Source organism: Salvelinus alpinus, chromosome 1, assembly GCF_045679555.1.
Source record: "Salvelinus alpinus chromosome 1, SLU_Salpinus.1, whole genome shotgun sequence".
NCBI lineage: Eukaryota > Metazoa > Chordata > Actinopteri > Salmoniformes > Salmonidae > Salvelinus > Salvelinus alpinus.
Genome location: NC_092086.1, coordinates 86078588 through 86100294, shown reverse-complemented (window position 1 = coordinate 86100294; position 21707 = coordinate 86078588). Strand labels below are relative to the sequence as shown.

Genomic DNA, 21707 nt, shown 5'->3' with positions numbered 1-21707 from the left:
CTGGAGGACTGTCGACACTGGGGAGAGGGGAAGGAAGAAGGAGAGAACTGGAGGACTGTCGACACTGGGGAGAGGGGAAGGAAGGAGAGAACTGGAGGACTGTCGACACTGGGGAGATGGGAAGGAAGGAGAGAACTGGAGGAGTGAGTAGGAGCATCTTACCTCTTATTAATGGGCTTCTCATCCTTCTCGTAGGGCTTGACGAACCACTTGCCGACGCGTACGAAGCTGCGGTTCATGAGACAGCGCTCCAGCAGGTTGTGGATGGCTTTGAACAAGAGCGTCCTGCACTCATAGGATAGGCCGCTCTCCCACACACCGTCCTCCTCAGCTAGATAGACAGACGGAGAGAGACAGGGTTAGAGTAATTTTTTTTTAACAAATTTGCTAACCAGCTCAGCTGCAAAAAACTATTTATATAGCTACACTGGCTACAATTTCCTCTGTTTCACTTTTCTGTTGAACAAACTACCAAGAATTTGAATAATTTAACCAGCCTGTATTGGCTTAATGTATGATTAATTCACTTATTGGCCTAATGCATACAAACGTTTCTCTCCATCTTCTCAGTTTTACTCAGTCGTGCAAGACTTAGTGGTTTACAAGAAATGCTAATATTACACTAACAACACATAAGACAGTTCCTGAATCCTGACTGTGCCAAAGCAGTAGACATTTACATTTTACATTTAAGTCATTTAGCAGACGCTCTTATCCAGAGCGACTTACAAATTGGTGCATTCACCTTATGACATCCAGTGGAACAGCCACTTTACAATAGTGCATCTAAATCTTTTAAGGGGGGGGGGGGGGGTGAGAAGGATTACTTTATCCTATCCTAGGTATTCCTTAAAGAGGTGGGGTTTCAGGTGTCTCCGGAAGGTGGTGATTGACTCCGCTGTCCTGGCGTCGTGAGGGAGTTTGTTCCACCATTGGGGGGCCAGAGCAGCGAACAGTTTTGACTGGGCTGAGCGGGAACTGTACTTCCTCAGTGGTAGGGAGGCGAGCAGGCCAGAGGTGGATGAACGCAGTGCCCTTGTTTGGGTGTAGGGCCTGATCAGAGCCTGGAGGTACTGAGGTGCCGTTCCCCTCACAGCTCCGTAGGCAAGCACCATGGTCTTGTAGCGGATGCGAGCTTCAACTGGAAGCCAGTGGAGAGAGCGGAGGAGCGGGGTGACGTGAGAGAACTTGGGAAGGTTGAACACCAGACGGGCTGCGGCGTTCTGGATGAGTTGTAGGGGTTTACAGAAGTAGACAGAAGTGTAAAGTAGATGCCTAGCAGAGGTGAAGGGGATCAAAAGACCAGACAGGCAAAGGGAGGGAAGTTGATGTGAGCTATGTCTTGCAGTTACACTATGTACACTGCACTGAAAATACAATTATTATATCATACTAAATCTTAGCATAAAGAACAAATGACAATCACAAGCCTACTATTTCAAGTGGGCAGCATATTGTACCTGGCATCTCAAAATATAGATTTGAAACAAAATAGTCAGTCATATCTTTTACTGACATCTGAAAATCATATATTGACCGTAAGCAAGCAAGGAGAAAAGACAAACTATAACCGGGAAAGTATTTTTACGCAAAGAAAACACAATGCAAGTCTGTCTATCCTCAGTTAGATAGACGGAGAGAGAGAGAGACAGGGTTAGAGACACAAGATGTTGGGAAAGTTGGGGCATAACAAACAAAATTACAATTAACGAAAATGTACGCTTAATCCAGTACAAGCTAATGTATGAAACAAGAGACAAAATGCACAAATTCAACAGCACAACGGCAGAGTCATGTCTTAAGTGTAAAACAAAAAATGACTCAATATTCCATGCTTTCTGGGAATGCTATCAAGTCCGGAAGTTGTGGGCAGAGCTTGAAAGATGGCTGCCAGAAGTATTACAATGTAAATGTACTTTTAATCCGCCTGTCTGCATATTTCAAGACATGGCATATGGGGGTATAGTGAGATACCCGATGGATTGGACGATTCTCTTCTAATCTTGAAAAAAACAATCAATTATCAAGCCCCATCATCAACACAATGGAAAAATCAAATGATTTAATATTTAAATATTGAAAGTGCGTGAGCTACGGAGAGAAACAAAATGGTGCAGTTTCAGCCCATGTGTCAAACAATAATGCTGTTTTTGCACATACAGTTGAAGTCAGAAGTTTACATACACTTAGGTTGGAGTCATTAAAACTCGTTTTTCAACCTCTCCACAAATCTCCTGTTAACAAACTATACTTTTGGCAAGTTGGTTAGGACATCTACTTTGTGCATGACACAAGTCATTTTTCCAACAATTGTTTACAGACAGATTATTTCAATTACAATTCACTGTATCACAATTCAAGGGGGTCAGAAGTTAACATACACTAAGTTGACTGTGCCTTTAAACAGCTCGGAAAATTCCAGAAAATTATGTCATGGCTTTAGAAGCTTCTGATCGGCTGAATGACATAATTTGAGTCAATTGGAGGTGTACCTGTGGATGTATTTCAAGGCCTACCTTCAAAGTCCGTGCATCTTTGTTTGACATCATGTGAAAATCAAAAGAAATCAGCCAAGACCTAGGAAAAGAAATTGGAGACCTCTACAAGTCTGGTTCATCCTTGGGAGTAATTTCCAAATGCCTGAAGGTACCACTTTCATCTGTACAAACAATAGTACGCAAGTATAAACACCATGGGACCACACAGCCGTCATACCGTTCAGGAAGGAGACGCGTTCTGTCTCCTAGAGATGAACGTACTTTGGTGCAAAAAGTGCACATCAATCCCAGAACAACAACAAAGGACCTTGTGAAGATGCTGGAGGAAACAGGTACAAAAGTATCCACAGTAAAACGAGTCCTATATCGACATCACCTGAAAGGCCGCTCAGCAAGGAAGAAGCCACTGCTCCAAAACCACCATAAAAAAGCCAGACTACGGTTTGCAACTGCACATGGGGACAAAGATCGCACTTTTTGGAGAAATGTCCTCTGGTCTGATAAAACAAAAATAGAACTGTTTGGCCATAATGACCATCGTTATGTTTGGAGGAAAAAGGGGGATGCTTGCAAGACGAAGAACACCATCCCAACCGTGAAGCACGGGTGTGGCAGCATCATGTTGTGGGGGTGCTTTGCTGCATGAGGGGCTGGTGCACTTCACAACATAGATGCCATCATGAGGGAGGAAAATTATGTGGATATATTGAAGCAACATCTCAAGACATCAGTCAGGAAGTTAAAGCTTGGTCGCAAATGGGTCTTCCAAATGGACAATGACCTCAAGCATACTTCCAAAGTTGTCGCAAAATGGCTTAAGGACAACAAAGTCAAGGTATTGGAGTTGCCATCACAAAGCCCTTACCTCAATCCTATAGAAAATGTGTGGGCAGAACTGAAAAAGTGTGTGCGAGCAAGGAGGCCTACAAACCTGACTCAGTTACACCAGCTCTGTCAGGAGGAATGGGCCAAAATTCACCCAATTTATTGTGGGAAGCTTGCGGAAGGCTACCCGAAACGTTTGACATAAGTTAAACAAATTAAAGGCAATGCTACCAAATACTAATTGAGTGTATGTAAACTTCTGACCCACTGGGAATGTGATGAAAGAAATAAAAGCTGAAATAAATAATTCTCTCTACTATTATTCTGACATTTCACATTTTTTAAATAAAGTGGTGATCCTAACTGACCTAAGACTTTTTACTCGGATTAAATGTCAGGAATTGTGAAAAACTGAGTTTAAATGTATTTGGCTAAGGTGTACGCAAACTTCCGACTTCAACTGTATGTGTATGTTTGTATTCGGTGTGATTTTTTGTTTTTCTTCATGACTATTTTTTTTTTTTTATTAACACTAAGCAAGTAATTTTCTCTGCAGCACACAGAAAACAGACAGAGCAGCTACATTTCACCACAAGTTTCCATTCATGCCTGAAGTGTGTCTGTACCCAGTTAGAGGGGTCAAGTGAAAGCGCTGCTGCAGGGTGGCTAGATACAGTACCAGTCAAAAGTTTGGACACAGCTACTCATTCAAGGGTTTTTCTTAATTTTTTACTATTTTCTACAATGTAGAATAATAGTGAAGACATCAAAACTATGAAATAACACATATGGAATCATGTAATAACCAAAAAAGTGTTAAACAAATCAAAATATATTTTATATTTGAGATTCTTCAAAGTAGCCACCCTTTGCCTTGATGTCAGCTTTGCACACTCTTGGCATTCTCTCAACCAGCTTCACGAGGAATACTTTTACAACAGTCTTGAAGGAGTTCCCACATATGCTGAGCACTTGTTGGCTACTTTTTCTTCAATCTGCGGTCCAACTCATCCCAAACCATCTCAAGTGGGTTGAGGTTGCGTGATTGTGGAGGCAAGGTCATCTGATGCAGCACTCCATCACTCTCCGTCTTGGTCAAATAGCTCTTACACAGCCTGAAGATTTGGACTCATCAGACCAAAGGACAGATTTCCATAAGTGTAATGTCCGTTGCTCGTGTTTCTTGGCCCAAGCAAGTCTCTTCTTATTATTGGTGTCTTCTAGTAGTGGTTTCTTCGCAGCAAGTGGTTTCTTTGCAGCAATTCGATCATGAACGCCTGATTCATGCAGTCTCCTCTGAACAGTTGATGTTGAGATGAGTCTGTTACTTGAACTCTGTGAATCATATATTTGGGCTGCAATCTGAGGTGCAGTTAACTCTAATTAACTTTTCCTCTGCAGCAGAGGTAACTCTGGGTCTTCCTTTCCTGTGGCGGTCCTCATGAGAGCCAGTTTCATCATAGCGCTTGATGGTTTTTGCCACTGCACTTGAAGAAACTTTCAAAGTCCTTGAAATGTTCCAGATTGGCTGACCTTCATGTCTTAAAAGTAATGATGGACTGTCGTTTCTCTTTGCTAATTTGAGCTGTTCTTCCCATAATATGGACTTGGTCTTTTACCAAATAGGGATATCTTCTGTATACCAACCCAACCTTGTCACAGCACAACTGATTGGCTCAAATGCATTAAAAAGGAAAGAAATTCCACAAATTAACTTTTAACAAGGCACACCTGTTAATTGAAATGCATTCCAGGTGACTACCTCATGAAGCTGGTTGAGAGAATGTCAAGCGTGTGCCAAGCTGTCATCAAGGCAAAGGGTGGCTACTTTGAAGAATCTCAAATATAAAATATATTTTGATTTGTTTAACACTTTTTTGGTTATTACATGATTCCATGTGTTATTTCATAGTTTTGATGTCTTCACTATTATTCTACAGTGTAGAAAATAGTACAAATAAAGAAAAACCCTGGAATGAGTAGGTGTGTCTATAGATAGATAGATAGAAGCTCCAGGTGCACTGTCTTAGCCTAGTCTCTGATTGGTTTGCTCTGTCTGGTCAACTCCTATGGTCATTGTCACATGATGACTTAGAGAACAAGGGCTCCTGCTTGATGCTGCATAGAATACCACACAAGATAGCACAGTTTCCCTATGCTGGTCCCGGACCTGTTCGTGTCGTCTTGACAGTGACCATAGGATTTGGCAAGATCCACAAACAGAGCAGGCTAGCGGTGTCTTTACTACCCGACTTTGATAGTGGGGTTTGTTTCTGGATCATGAGCGGCTGTGGCCTGGATGCTCTGCTAATCTCACTAACAGCCACTGTGAGACATCTTAGAGCACTTAAGCTCCTTTCAAACATGTCTCCAGCAAACCTCTGTCCCTGTGTACAGCACCGTGCAGCACAGAGAAATAAACACCACACATGACCACGAGACATGATCCCCTGTATCTTATTTGACAAGATGTTGTTCCTTATTGTGGCGAGACTCAGTTCTGAGCTAGCTACCAAACTGTGCAGCTTTAAACTTCATGTAAATGAAAATGTGTTAGGCCTACATTGTGGAGACAGATTAGTTTAGTTAGGTGAGGAGAAAGTCTACACAGACATAAAGATACATCAATGATTACGTCTCTCTGCCTCTGAAAGAGGAATTTAAACTGTGATTTCTTTGCCCCCCATAGCAACAGTAAAATAAGCCATTTTGCCCTTGGCAAAGCAGAGCAGTGAGTGCTGAACAGCTTGTTTAACCTCTTGATGCTAAGGGTCAGATATCTTTTTTTCTTCTTCTTCTTTAAAAAAAAATAACGTTCCCAAGGTAAACGGACTATTTCTCAGGTCCAGATCGTAGAATATGCATATAATTTACAGATTAGGATAGAAAACACTCCAAAGTTTCCAAAACTGTCAAAATATTGTCTGTGAGTATAACAAAACAGATTTTGCAGGCGAAAACATGAGGAAATCTAACCAGGAAGTGATTTTTTTTTATTTTTAATCTGTGTTTAATTTCCCGTCTTTCTTCCATTTAAAGGGGTATCAACCAGATTCCTTTTCCAATGGCTTCCTCAGGCTGTGACCTGGCTTTAGACATAGTTTCAGGCTTTTATTTTTTTATTCAAAACTAGTCAGGTGTCCTTTGATTAGTTCCTGAGCGCGAGAGGGGTAGATCTCCATTTTCTTTCTCTCTTTTATTGAATAGGTTACGGTCCGGTTGAAATATTATCGATTATGTATGTTAAAAACAACCTGAGGATTGATTATAAAAAACATTTGACATGTTTCTACGAACATTACGGATACTTTTTGGAATTTCCGTTGAACGGAACGAGGCTGTAGTTTTCTGAACATAACGCGCAACCCAAATGGCGTTTTTTTGTTATAAAAGCAATATTTATCGAACAAAAATAACATTTATTGTGTAACTGGGAGTCTCGTGAGTGCAAACATCCGAAGATTATCAAAGGTAAGCGATTAATTTTATTGCTTTTCTGACTTTCGTGACCATGCTAATTTGGGGCTAGCTGTTCTAGCATTGATTGATACGCTCACAAAAGCTTGGATTGCTTTCGCTGTAAAGCATATTTAAAAAATCTGACACGATAGGTGGATTAACAACGAGCTAAGCTGTGTTTTGGTATATTTCACTTGTGATTGCATGATTATAAATATTTGTAGTAATATTTTTGAATCTGATACGTTTGGGAATTTTCTTCTGCCTTTCAGGACCGGAACGAGGCTGTGGTGTCCTGAACATAACGCGCAACCCAAATGGCGTTTTTTTGTTATAAAAGTAATATTTATCGAACAAAAATAACATTTATTGTGTAACTGGGGGTCTCGTGAGTGCAAACATCCGAAGATTATCAAAGGTAAGCGATTAATTTTATTGCTTTTCTGACTTTCGTGACCATGCTAATTTGGGGCTAGCTGTTCTAGCATTGATTGATACACTCACAAAAGCTTGGATTGCTTTCGCTGTAAAGCATATTTTCAAAATTTGACACGATAGGTGGATTAACAACAAGCTAAGCTGTGTTTTGGTATATTTCACTTGTGATTGCATGATTATAAATATTTTTTGTAATATTTTGCGCCCTGCAATTCAGCGGTTGTTAAGGAAAATGATCCCGCTAAAGGGATCCGTAGCGCAGAGAAGTTAAGAGGATCTGGGCTCATATATTTTTCAGGGCTTTAAGTAGAGGGCCGGCTACATTTCACAGGTGCACTTGTAAACAGCCGCCAGAAGGATTTAAGCTTTGCCAGACATTTTAACTCGGTTGCCCAATGCTAAAAGAAAAAAGCCGTCCGTCCACCCTGGAGAGCTTGACCTTGTTCTTCATATCTCTAGTCTCCCATCTACTACAAAACATCCCCCATTCCTCAACTCCCCTTTACCCCTCTTTCAGATGCCTTACCTTAGCCCCTCTGGACACTGTGAGCCAACTTCTAAACCTATCTCAGATTCTGTCAAAAAACCCTAAGCTGTGCGCTGATTAGAGTGGGTTTCCAGAAAAAAAGTGTGTGATTAGACACTGACATGTCTTATCTTTGAAACACTGTAGAGGAAACAGAAACTAGGAGGAACTCAGGCATCCCTCCATATACTATTTCAAGCTAAAATGAGGAGATGGCTGTGAAATAAGCCAACGTTGTACACAGCAAGGGCTGTGCTGACAGGGCTACGTTCACAAGACAAACGTTGCAAGAATAAAGCGGATGTGATTCCTGATTCTACATGTCAGAGAGGTATATTCTTATATGTAGGTTCCACAACGTTGTTCCATGCTGAAGTCTGCCCTGGTATTCTGTGCAGTAGGCTGACAGAAGCCCTTGTTCTCTACGTCTGTTTGTTAAGAAGGATTTAACATTGAGTCCTCGGCCGGCCGACCCTCCTCTGACATGGCAGTCCAAAGGTCACAATGTCATGACAACAAGTAAGCAGCCAGCCAGCCTGGCCAGCTGGTTCTTGACAACAACACCAGCAGATTATAGAAGAAAACATGGGAATCATCCCATTGCAAAGCCATGCTGGCCTGACTGAATATAGACAGATCCCCACTCACTGTTACTAATAACACATATGGGGTTAGAGTGCGTAGGAGTAGGTGAAGAGAGGGGGGAAAAATCTATCAATAAAACAGCAAGAGGCTGATGAAGAACCGAAAGCTAAGTTGCCATTTCTTCTGTGGCCAATTTGCATTCCTTTTCTCGATCCAGTTTTTTTACAAAAGAAGAAAATAGCCCCTGCATAAATGACGGGAAACGTCTAAACCTAAATTTACATAAACAGATATCACATCTGCTTTACTCTGTCAGGATCACATCTGCCTCCCCCTTTCTCCCCCCTCTCTAGTATTTTCCTCTAGCGCTGAAGAGAAGCAAACAGGCATCTGGTTTGCATCAAGCGTTCCTAACGACCTTATGTCTCTCAGTCCACCACAGCCAAGAGAACAGGAGCAATACTCTTTCTGGAGACAGTCAGAGACACACACATAAACAAAGATGTGCACAGACCAAACCTACTATTAATATAAGTCAAAAAACTTAACCAACAAACACATAGAAACAACACTAAAACTTGAATTTTAACAACAACCTGGGAAGTGGGTGTGGCCATGAGAGGAGAGTGAATGACAGCCAGTCCATCTTCAGCGGGAGGGAAAAGGGAGAAGGAGTGACTGAGGGGTGTAGCAGTGGCATAGGGCAGAAAGAGAGAGCTGCAGCTAGTAAGCTATCACAGAGAGGAAACGTTTGAATTGTCTCAAGACTATACCCGGCAGGCAGGCAAGCAGCCGACACAGAGAGCCAGGGAGGGGGCAACCTGTTTCCACTGACTGATGTGGAAGGAGAGTGGTACTTTGACACACAGTTCCCACAGTCCTTACAGCAACCCATTAGAAAGCATTCTTCCCTGACAAAAGAGGAACAAAAGATAGCCTGTCTCCTTTTTCTCTGCAGCAAGTAACTTACATGTTGAATGGCCATCCCTTATAACATTCCATGTGGAAAGTGCCTCTTCCACTTATCTTCTCATTTGAAATACAGACTGTCAAATTAAAATAAGCATTTTCACCCAAACAAAACAACATTGCTTTCAATGTATGAAATTTCTCTCCAAATCAAAATAGGAGGAGCGGTCCCGGTCAGATTAGCAGCTAATAGGTCATTGCACTGCCAATTAACTCCATGGCTCTTAATTCCAGCCTGTTAATTGGCTGTTGTGTGAGGTGGGAAGTTGCTAGCTGGCGTGTGGTTGGCCATCAAGAGAGAGAGAGAGACCAAAGAAAGAGAGACCAGAGAGAGGGGGAAAGAGAGAAAGACCAGAGAGAGAGAAAGAGAGAGAGAGACCAGAGAGAGAAAGATAGAGAGACAGAGAAAGACACACAGTAGCCTGGCTCAGATTCAGGTTTATGTCTCCCTCTCTCTCCCGTTTGGCGGAGGGGGCCCAGATGAGCTGACCTAGCAGGCAGTAATCTTTCACGGGCATAGACAGGACCACACTACACAGCAGAGACTTCTCAGAAGAAGCTCCCAAATCACACACTCCACTCACACTGCACCGACCACTAGGGCCAGAACGATACCAGTATCGTCATACTTGTTAGTATCGTTGCAAGGAAACAAAACACGAAGCGGCTTTAACTTCTTTAGGAAAACAGCCTTAATGTTGGAGAAAAACATTATGTTGTCATCCAGAGTCACAAGTATTTATTTTCCAAGCTATAGCACACAATATTTTATATACAGCAGATTTTTAAAGGACCAAAAAGTTACTGGTAGTGTCACAGCCCTACCGATAACCAGCACACACCTCCCCTGACACTAGTGTATGAGATCTCGCCAAGAGCCTTGTGACACAAGATACAAATATACTGAACAGGGATGCGGGCAGCTGAGCAAACATTTAGGAAAACAAAAATTCCAGAGGACCTATCATCCTTTCACTCCCTCCTCTTTACATTCTCTTCCTCTGTATCTGCTGCTAAAGCCCCTTTCTACCACTCTACATTTCAAGTTTCTGCCTCTAACACAAGGAAACTATTTTCCACCTTCTCCTTCCTCCTAGAGGCGTCACAACAGATACCCTGGTTCGAATCCAGGCTGTATCATTGTAAATAAGAATTTATTAACTGACTTGCCTAGTTAAATAGAACTACCCTATGCCTTGACCTCTTTCTCTCCTCGCTCTCCAGATGACATGTGACTAGTGAGGTCTGGCCGCCCCGACAACCTACCCGCTCGACCCCAGCCCCTCCTCCCTTCTCCAGACCTCTCTGGAGACCTTCTCCCATTCCTCATCAACTCATCCTTGACCACTGGCTGTGTCCCCTGACCCGAGTTGCTCCCCTCCTCAAGAAACCAACACTCAACTCATCTGACGTCAAAAACTATAGACCTGTATCCCTTCTTTCTTTTCTTTCCAAAACACTTGAGTGTGCTGTCTCTGACCAACTTTCTCGTTATCTCTCTCAGAACGATCTTCTGCCCCCTCAAAGACCTCTCCATCACGGTTAACAACTCCACAGTGTTGCCCTCCCAGAGTGCAAAGATCCTTGGAGTGACCCTGGATAACAGCCTATCATTCTCTCCAAACATCAAAGTAGTGACCCGCTCCTGCAGGTTCATCATCTACAACATCCGTAGAGTACGACCCTACCTCACACAGGAAGAGGCGAGATCCAAATCCAGGCCCTTGTCTTCTCCCGTCTGGACTACTGCAACTCGCTGTTGGCTGGGCTTCCCGCTTGTGCCATCAACCTCTGCAACTTATCCAGAACGCTGAAGCCCGCCTGGTTTTCAACCTTCCCATGTTCTCTCATGACACCCCGCTCCTCTGCACACTCCACTGGCTTCCAGTCAAAGCTCACATCCACTACAAGACCATGGTGCTTACCTACAGAACAGCAAGAGGAACTGCCCCTCCCAACCTTCAGGCTAACCCTACACCCTAACCCGAGCACTCCATCTGCCACCTCAGGTCTCTTGGCCCTCCCACCCCTACGGGAGAGCAGTTCCCGCTCAGCCCAGTCCAAGCTGTTCTCTGTCCTGGTAGCCCAATGGCTAGAACAGCAGAGTTCCTGCATATCTCCAAAAAACATCTGAAATCCTGAAACATCAGACACCCCCTTCTAGCTTTAACTCCACTGAAAAATGTACTTTGTATGCCTGTGATATGTTTGTCCCACTTAGCTATCTCAAGATTAATGCACTAACTGTAAACACACACACAGGTGTTTGTGGGCCCATTCCAGCAGTGTTTGTTTGTGCTAAGAGGTGAATGTAAGAGGGCATGGTTTTGGAGGTGGTCAGTCCCTCCAGTCACAGGTGTCTATGCTCTGGTAATTAAAGCTGCAGTCAGTAGCTCATTAAACATCAAGATTAATGTCTTGTGATCCACAGGGCTCCAGGGGATTTTTCCATCCAGGCTAGGTAGAGGAGCTTTTCCTCCCTCTTTCTCTGTCTCTCTTCCCCCCCCTCCTTCTCTCCTTCCTACTCTTCCCATCCATCCACAAGCAGCCGAGAGAGATGGACCTGTAGTGGTGCTGCTTGCTCCACAAAGTCTCTATTACTAATGACTGAACATTTCAAGAGCAGAGTAAGGGGAGAGAGCGCACCCGCCTGCCTAGCACCCAGAGCCGGAGCTTTATTTAAGTTGAAAAATGTTGGAGAACACAAAGAAATTTAGGAGCACAATAAAACATATTTCAGATATTAAAAGCTAGAATCCTACATTTTTCGAGGCGCACTAGTGCTCCTAAATTAAAATTCCAGGTTGCACAGCAAAATATTTTGGCGCATATGCAAGTAAAATGGTCGCACTGTAGAGCCATGTGGCCACGTCCCTCCCAGGCTCCAGCCTCATCTGTGATGCACTGCACCAGGCCCACAACCCCCCAGCCAGCCATCAGAGAAAAGGGAGGGAAGGGGAGGGGGTCACATTCAGGAGATTAGCCCTGGAAAATGGATACCAAAGCACAAAAGGCATAAACCCCCCTGACTCTCTAAAAAGTCAACTACAAGCCAGTCGAGTAGATTTATCCATTTACTTATCTCAGAAGCCTTTCGCGGCTGACACAGAGAACAGGGTCAAACCGAAGCGCTCAGAATCTTTAGCCTGGGTTAATAGGGAATATTGCTCACCAATTATCTTAGATCCACATCAACAGCCCTGCCGCTACAGTGCTGCTGCAACCACAACCAACCTTAATCCAAACAACCTCAAGCAAGCTCAGCGTAATTGAGAGCGGTTACAGCGTAGTTGAGTTCAAATTGTATGCAGGACATCTGGGTGGGCAAACATTCATGTTTTTCCTCAGGTGTGGCCAGATAACAATACAAAGCCTTTTGGATATGTGTTGAGATAAGCCTGAACTACTCCATCTCACTTAATAATGTAATGTTTATCAGTTATATCCAGAAGGAGGAAAACTGACACTATTAAGGCAGTTGCACTTGTCAAGTGAAGTCTTACACCGTTTTCACATTCATGATAGCAAAGGGAAATGCTGTTGTGTCGTGCACGATACTCGCCCGACAGTTGCCCCCCTCCGAGCACGTCAGCGTAAACAGAACTGTCTCGTCAAGCTCAACACTCCTAGAGTATAAATGGTAAAAGCAGAACAATGTTTTTGAAAGAGCTGAAATTGTTTTACCTGAAATTTCAGTAACAGCCCGTTACATTCTGAAATTGTTTTACCTGAAATTTCAGTAACAGCCCGTTACATTCTGAAATTGTCGCAGTAGCTACTGCCTGCCAGCTGCATTGAGCTGTGTAAAACTATGGAAGCCCATTCCCACCACCACTGTAACAATAAGCGCTGAGAGTCGAGAAGAAAGTTCAGGGAGTGAGTGTTTTAATAAATAAACACAACTTAAAACAAAATATGAACCACGAACAACGCACAGACATGACACCGCAACAGAAACAATAACGCCTGGGGAAGGAACCAAAGGAAGTGACATATATAGGGAAGATAATCAAGGAGGTGAAGGAGTCCAGGTGAGTCTGATGACGTGCAAGAGCGCGTAACGATGGTGGCAGGTGTGCGCCATAACGAGCAGCCTGTTGACCTAGAGGCCGGAGAGGGAGCACACGTGACAACCACTTATTTTATTTTTTTATGTCGATACTATCTCAAAATGTTGAAATATGTAAGTCAACGTTTTGAGATAGTGGATCATACAAATATGTTTTTTCATTTGTAACATTGTGCGATGATTTCAGTGGTGGCACCAAAGGTCACAGAGTTGGGGGGGGGGGGGGGGGTGTTTTCCCGGGGCCCAGAGTTTTTCCTGATCTGGTAGGCTAATCTAGGTAAAACTCCAGGTATAAAATTTTTCTAATCAGGTCATATGGTCAACAAAATAATCCTGTAAAAACCCCTGGCCCTAGGGAGGATGAAAACGTACAAATCCTGTCAAACAAATCATGAAGCGAATCAGTCTAAACAATAGTACTTTGTCCCTTGTGTACTTAGGTAAATGCCAGCTCGCCACACGCTTGTCGGCGGCCCTGCTGGGCGGATTGCCACACAATGCTACAAATTTAGAAACATAACTTATATGTATGATCTATATGCATTTTATTTTTGCATGGCGGGAATGGCCTTTTATATAAAACAGCTCAACATCTCAACTCCCCAGTGAATTATATCCACGTTTTCAGTCACAATTTGCTTTTACCACATGTAGCCTAATGATTTGCATGATATTGATAAAAATGAAGCATGGGTTGTTGTACTGTTTGTAAGGTAGACCTACTGTAATTTTATATTTGTATTAGAGGGGTAATCATTCATTTTTGATAGGCTAACATTACTTGATGAAGACACGTTGTTAGCTTTAGCTAGCAGTACCTCTGTGTTTTTGTCTTGAAGCTAAAATGTAGTACCCGCAAAACACCAGTCTCAACGTCAACAGTGAAGAGGCGACTCCAGGATGCTGGCCTTCTAGAAAGAGTTGCAAAGAAAAAGCCATATCTCAGACTGGCCAATAAAAATAAAAGATTAAGATGGGCAAAAGAACACAGACACTGGACAGAGGAACTCTGCCTAGAAGGCCAGCATCCCGGAGTCGCCTCTTCACTGTTGACGTTGAGACTTGTGTTTTGCAGGTACTATTCAATGAAGCTGCCAGTTGAGGACTTGTGAGGCATCTGTTTCTCAAACTAGACACTCTAATGTACTTATCCTCTTGCTCAGTTGTGCACTGTGGCCTCCCACTCCTCTTTCTGTTCTGGTTAGAGACAGTTGAGCTGTTCTGTGAAGGGAGTAGTACACATCGCTGTACAATATCTTCAGTTTCTTGGCCATTTCTCGCATGGATTAGCCTTCAGAACAAAACTAGAGTTTCAGAAGAAAGTTTTTTGTTTCTGGCCATTTTGAGCCTGTAATCGAACCCACAAATGCTGATGCTCCAGATACTCAACTAGTCTAAAGAAGGCAGGTTTTATTGCTTCTTTAATCAGTACAACAGTTTTCAGCTGTGCTAGCATAATTGCAAAAGTTTTTTTTAACTTCACTAGGGTAGGGGGCACTATTTTCCCTTCTGGATGAAAAGCGTGCCCAAAGTAAACTGCCTGCTACTCAGGCCCAGAAGCTAGGATATGCATATAGATTTGGATAGAAAACACTCTAAAGTTTCCAAAACTGTTAAAATAATGTCTGTGAGTATAACAGAACTGATTTGGCAGACAAAAACCTGAGAAAAATCCATCCAGGAAGTGGGATTATTTTATGTTTGTAGTTTTCTATTGAATGCCATTACAGTATCCATTGACTTAGGACTCAAATTGCACTTCCTATGGCTTCCACGAGATGTCAACAGTCTTTAGAAATTGTTTCAGGCTTGTATTCTGAAAAATGAGAGAGTAAGACCACTGTGAATGAGTGGACCCTACAGATTTTTCATGCGCTCGACCGAGAGTGCGCCTTTCTTGTTTACCTTTTGTATTGACGACGTTATTGTCCGGTTGAACTATCGATTAAAAACAACCTGAGGATTGATTATAAACATTGTTTGAAATGGTTCTACGAACTTTACGGATACTATTTGGATTTTTCGTCTGCCTGTTGTGACTGCGTTTGAGCCTGTGGATTACTGAACAAAACTCGCGAACAAAACTGAGGTTTTTGGATATAAACAGGTACTTTATCGAACAAAACAAACATTAATTGAGTAAATGGGAGTCTTGTGAGTGCAACCATATGGAGATCATCAAAGGTAAGTGATTAATTTTATCTCTATTTCTGACTTGTGTAACTTCTCTACTTGGCTGGTAACTGTTTGTAATGATTTGTCTGCTGGGCGCTGTTCTCAGATAATCGCATGGTATGCTTTCGCCGTAAAGCCTTTTTGGAATCTGACACCGTGGTTGGACTAACAAGAAGTTAATCTTTAAACATATGTGTAACACTTGTATGTTTTATGAATTTTTATAATGAGTATTTCTGTTTTTGAATTTGGCGCTCTGAAATTTCACTGGATGTTGGCCAGGTGGGACGCTAGCGTCCCAGGTGCCCTAGTGAGGCTAATGATCAATTAGCCTTTTAAAATGATAAACTTGGATTAGCTAACACAACGTGCCATTGGAACACAGGAGTGACGGTTGCTGATAATGGGTCTCTGTATGCCTTTGTAGATATTCCATTAAAAAAAAGCTGTTTCCAGCTACAATAGTCATTTACAACATTAACAATGTCTACACTGTATTTCTGATCAATTTTATGTTATTTTAATGGACAAAAAAAATAAAATCCTTCAAAACCAAGGACATTTCTAAGTGACCCCAAACTTTTGAACGGTAGTGTATGTGTGTGTATGTATGTGTGTATGTGTGCACGTGTCAAGCCTATTTCAGCCTTTCCCACTCAAATCAAAACACTTCACCGGTGAATATTGCCATTTTTCATAAGCAGAAAAAGACAATAAAAAAGAACACACAGTAAACTAGGTCCGCGGCATATAAATGGTGTTTTAATCACACGTCCTTGAGCAACTGGCACAATCAAGATCTGCTCCTTGAGATATTTTTGGAGTTGGTAGGAAAGGGAAAGGGGATACCTAGTCAGTTTTACAACTGAATGCATTCAACTGAAATGTGTCTTCCGCATTTAACTCAACCTCTCTGAATCAGAGCGGTGCGGAGGGCTGCCTTAATCGACATCCACATTTGGAACGAAAGAGGCTGACAAAAACAACAATATTTGCATTCAATATTTTTCTCTTTCCCACAGATCTGGGAGATGGATGGATTTTCACCAGACGCCTCATTCAATCTGAGGGGCAGCCATCTTCACAGGTGTCAGGGCAAGGAAGAGAAACAAAGACCTGACCTGCAGACAAAAAGGAAAACTGGCTAGCTCTGCTCCTCCAGTGTACTGAAATATGCCCTTTGGAGCTTGGCGCTGCCCTGAGAGGTGCACATCAGAGCTGTTCTGAATAGTAAAGAATGGGCAGGCCTGGAAATGTCCATAGACTTTGGCAGAGCCAACAAAAACTAACAAGAGCAGAGCTATGCCAGCAGATTATTAGTGCCACACACATCCATACTAAAATAAAACCCTTCAGAGAGAAGCTTAATTAAGCACATCTCCTTCCTCTCAGTACAAACATCCAAAACAACATAGTTGTCCATCCGTTAAACAGCAGAGGGACCATTGAAAGAGAAGTGCACTCCTCTTTCCTCCCTCCCTCCCTCCTCTCTAGAGATCTGACCCAACATGCAGTAATAAATGAATGCGTGTGCTGCTCAGTTGTGGCGCCCCAGAGAGCACAATGGAGATGACTGGGCTGATAAGAGATCCTGCTCTGCACAACAGACAACTCTCTTTCCCTTTAAACCTCCACACAGCAAGCTCATATTAGGCTGTTTTACATTAGTAAAATGTGTAGTAAGATCTATCTCTCTTCAACATTGGATTGGCATCTTTTCTGTTTACAATATCCTTACATTAGCCTTGGATGTGGTGTGACCAAAGCAGCATTCCTGCTTTGTGTGTGTACAGCTACAACATTCCGTAAATACCATATTACAGACAAACAAAGTGAGGTTAGCGATTCAAACTATACAGGAGCTTCTCATCTAAACCACATTGCACACTTGATTATTGCAACGGTTCACAATTGTGTGGACATTTTAAAAGCCTTTAGTTTTCAATTTGGCTAACAGAACAACATGCTGTTTTCTGGTATTAAGGTAATGAAGGTACTTCTTGCAGGGACATGGGGTGTCAGAGAGCCATTGTCTTTACACTGTCCCATAAGAGGGAGGTATGTGATGTGTCTCACACACTACCTAAAGAGGTGGCTTGGGAAAGAGAGATTTAAATCTAGGTCTTTTTACAATGCAAAAATGTGTGTCCTGGAACTAGTATGCGTCATCAAACTAGTGTAGCGTAAAGAGGCCCGCAGTCCAACTGCAATATAGAGGGGCTGATAGTGTGTATGGTTTCATAATAGCCACAAGAGTAAACACTTGAAAAGGTTGAATCATACTGATACTAAACCAGAAGTTTTTTGTTATTTTTACTTTTGTTTCCGGGCTTCATCTGCTTGAGAAACTTTTTCAATTTCATCAGAAAGACGGGGAACTGACTGGCTGGGAGCCATGATTGCAAAGTGGAGCCTGCAGCCTGCAGCCTTGGAGACCTGCGGCTGAGTGGAGGCTGGAGCAGAGGGAGGGAACAGGTAGGGAATGCCCAGGGGAGAGAGAGGGAGGGAGACGAAGACAAATACAAAGCGACAGAGAGAGGGAGTGACTGCCATAGGAGGCCCACTGGGGCCTGGCAGAGCAGGAGGGAGGGATGAAGGGAGAGATGGAGGGAGGGAAAGGGGGCACACGAGTAGCAGGCCCAGGAACCAGGGAGAAATTCACCACCAAACAATTACCCTCTCAGACAGACAGACCTCTGGTCCTAATTTCTATGCAAAAAAAGATCAGTCGTTCTTTGAGTGCGGGAAGAAACCCTGCTGGCATTTATCTGTGGAGGATGCCCCTGGATAGGAGAGCGACTCCACCACCGGCTTCTAGGGCAGCCAGGGGGAGGAGGGTATTTGCATGAGGATAAAACCCTATGCAAGCAGTTTAATTTTGCAATCGCGTCCGTTCGCTTGCTTGGAATAATTTTTTGTGCATGGCCACAGGAAGATTAGAATTGGTTTTCTCAAATGTCCTGATAAAGAACAGGCTAACATAGTAACTTGTCCCCCTCTGACATGGGGAGAATAGTGCAGGGCCTAGCTAGCAGTCTGCCCCCCCTTCTCTCTCTCTCTCTCTCTCTCTCAAATGGATTACTGGCCCACTGTTTACACAGAAATGGCACTTGCTCAAAATTAAAAGACTTTCTCCGGCCGTTAATCTAATGAGCGTGGAAGGAGAAAATGAGCCGCCACCATTTCTGCTGCCGACATGAAAGAATACAACAGATTTTCATGTTTACCACCAACATTGCAATAAGGGGGGTTAAAAAAATGACAAACAAAAAAGTGCTTAACATTTCCAGGGATTACCCCAATTTGACTTGGACGGTTTGACTGAGGAAAAGGGCAAACCCATCAGCCACTTGCACAGAGGAAAAAGGCCACTTGCACAGAGGAAAAAGGGCAAGGTGTTAAGCAGCTGACAATGGCTGGCGGTGGAATTCCAGATGACAGCCAGCCCGATCACCGCCACTAAAACACACACGTTGTCACCATCTTCTGTGTTGCGTCACACTTTCACTGCCAGCACGCCAAGGAGAGGCTCCATCCCACTGCTGTCCACACACACACACAGTCCATTTAATGCTCCAGCCCTGCAGGTTATTACCGGAGCCCACCAGGGCTGGATTGGCTGCCATCACGCCATTTAGCTTCCACTTCCAGCCCACTTCAAGCACAACATGTCATAATGAAGGAGGGCCACGGGCCGGCTGTGTGTCTGTGTGCAGGTGTGTGTGTCATGGTTCAGACTCAGGAGTTCAATCTCCCAGCCAGAGAGCATGAATAAAGATGGTCTCTGTCCATCAACCACTGTTGCTGTAGAAAGAAAGAAATGTGAGAGGATGGAGGGAGGAGGGAAAAGAGAGAGAGCACCAGGCCAGACCTCCATGATGTGTTAGGCTCGTTTCTGCATCGTTGCTCCTGCATATAAAACATTTCACAGAAGTCATGAGAGGAGGGATCCATTTCCCCCCCTCTTTTCTATCCTCTTTTTTAAATGGGAAGATGTGATAAGCTTTCTGATATTGCCTCGGCGACACAAAGTGCAGGGCGCTGCTTTATCGTGTGCTGGAGGGCGGAAGGCGCTTAGATGCCATGATAAGGCTCACAGTGCGTGCACACACACACACACAGAAAAAAATAACTACGGTGGTCGTAGTGAGTGTTTGCTCCAAACAGTGGGAGTTGACCTGCAGGTGAATGCTGTTCTCTGCCAGGCTGGCTGCTTGTCATTTAGGGGATGAGGGGGAAACTAAGGGAGCTCTCTGGTTAACACGATCACCTTCTAAGCTCTCACAGTGAATTGATCTCCCCAGAGTTCACAGCGTCAGTCAGCCTGACAATCAACCCCTGCCCTGAACCTTGTAATATTTGACATTATACAACCAGCACTTTAACTATCATCATTATCACCACAGGCTTAGGTATTGCTCTGAGGTCTGCAGCACTCAAGAGGCTCCTTTTCATGATCTTTTACAATAATCACCCATTTAACCAGCTCTGTAACCTTCGATGAATGCATAAAAAGGTTAATTGAAAGAAACATGAGTCCCTCATTTATCTCTTGTGAGCAGCAAAGGCAATCTTAAACATGGTCTGAGTGGGCCGTTGCTTAGACTGTATTCTTCAGTCTTATTTGTATTATTGTTTCATTCACCTGTCACTTCCCCCTGCTACTCCCCCCACGGACATTTTATCCTGCCCCCACCCCCCAATGGACATTTATAATTGTTACAGTTGTAAATATGTATATATTATTATTATTATTTGTATTATTGTTTCATTCACTTCTCTTTTTGACCTGCACTGTTGGAGCTCAGAGCATAAGAATATCACTATATCCTGCAATTACATCTGTGTCTAATAAAAATTTTAAATACGACGAATTATATATTTTTAAATTATAAGCCAAAGCCATCACACAGGCTTAGTACTGCTGTTTCAAGTTATTGGACCATGGCAGGTATTCTATTCAGGTTAGCGTGAGTGTGTGTCTGTGTGTGTACATGCGCCCACTCTCTCTATCTTGTCTCACCTGTAAGTTCGTGATGGATCAGCTCTGCGAAGTTAGGGTCGTCCCCCCACCAGAACAGCCAGAGCTCCCTACGTCCGGGCCTCTGGCTCCGCCGCCACACGCTCAGTACGTCCGCCTTGAGGCAGCGGCTGAAGCTGCACAGGATGGGGTCCTCCTCGGTCACGGGGAAGAGGATCGGCGCAGAGGTGGGGCCCTGCCACACGTACCGCTTCCATTTGATCCCAGTCAGATCAGCCTGGGAGGGGGGGAGGGAGAGTCAGCCACTGCCACAGGAGCCAGGTGCCCGTGGGTAAACATTTTAACACTAGAAAGGCCTTGGGGGTCATTTTGAAATTGCCCCTTCCAAATATTTAACACACGTACTGTGTATTGTTAGAATTTCGAGATCACAAACAGAATGTGTTATAAGCAGTTTTAAGAGGAAATGTCATTTTTTCAGTGGGGCGCCAAAAAGTGACTTTTTTCAAATCCTCCTACATTGTCACATGCAGGTAAGATGCTTCTATATGGTATCAGAAAGCGCAGATTCTGAGGTTTCCAAAACACTTAACATTGCCAAATATCTATCAAAATTGAAGAGATGAGCTCTATTTCAAAATATCACTTTTTCCAAGAACAACCACTGTTCAATGCGCTCCACAGGTGAACAATCGGCAACAGAAAGCTATGATCCCTTATTGATGTCACTTGTTAAATACACTTCAATCAGTGTAGATTGAGACAATTGAAACATGTATTTGTGCCATTCAGAGGTTGAATGGGCAAGACAAAAGATTTAAGTGCCTTTGAATGGGGTATGGTAGTAGGTGCCAGGCGCACCGGTTTGTGTCAAGAACTGCAACACTGCTGATTTTTTCAAGCTCAACAGTTTCCTGTGTGTATCAAGAATGGTCCATTGAGGCTGTTCTAAGGGCAAAAGAGGGGGATGTAACACAATATTAGGAAGGTGTTCCTAATGTTTGGTATACTCAGTGTATTTATTAGACTGTTAGAATGTTAAGTCAAAATGAGTCCTTATTGGCCTGAAGGCAGGTCCAAAGAGGCCAGGATTTCTAGTGTTACAGTAAACGTTTAAAAAGCAAAAGCATTCATTCTCCTTTCTGGAGCCTCCGCCTCATCAGGAGGAACACTTATGACAAG

The 21707-nt window shown here is 43.3% G+C and overlaps 1 protein-coding gene across 1 annotated transcript in view; it reads right to left on the bottom strand.

Moving 5' to 3' along the window:
- Positions 1-21707, bottom strand: part of LOC139532493 (mediator of RNA polymerase II transcription subunit 13-like) — a 111480-nt gene that overhangs the window by 82461 nt on the left and 7312 nt on the right. Inside the window, exons 2-3 of the mRNA XM_071330158.1 lie at positions 20568-20802; positions 163-331 (exon numbers count right to left, since the gene is read on the bottom strand). Of these exons, the coding sequence (XP_071186259.1) occupies positions 163-331; positions 20568-20802 (404 nt within the window). The remainder of the gene's footprint in view (positions 1-162; positions 332-20567; positions 20803-21707) is intronic.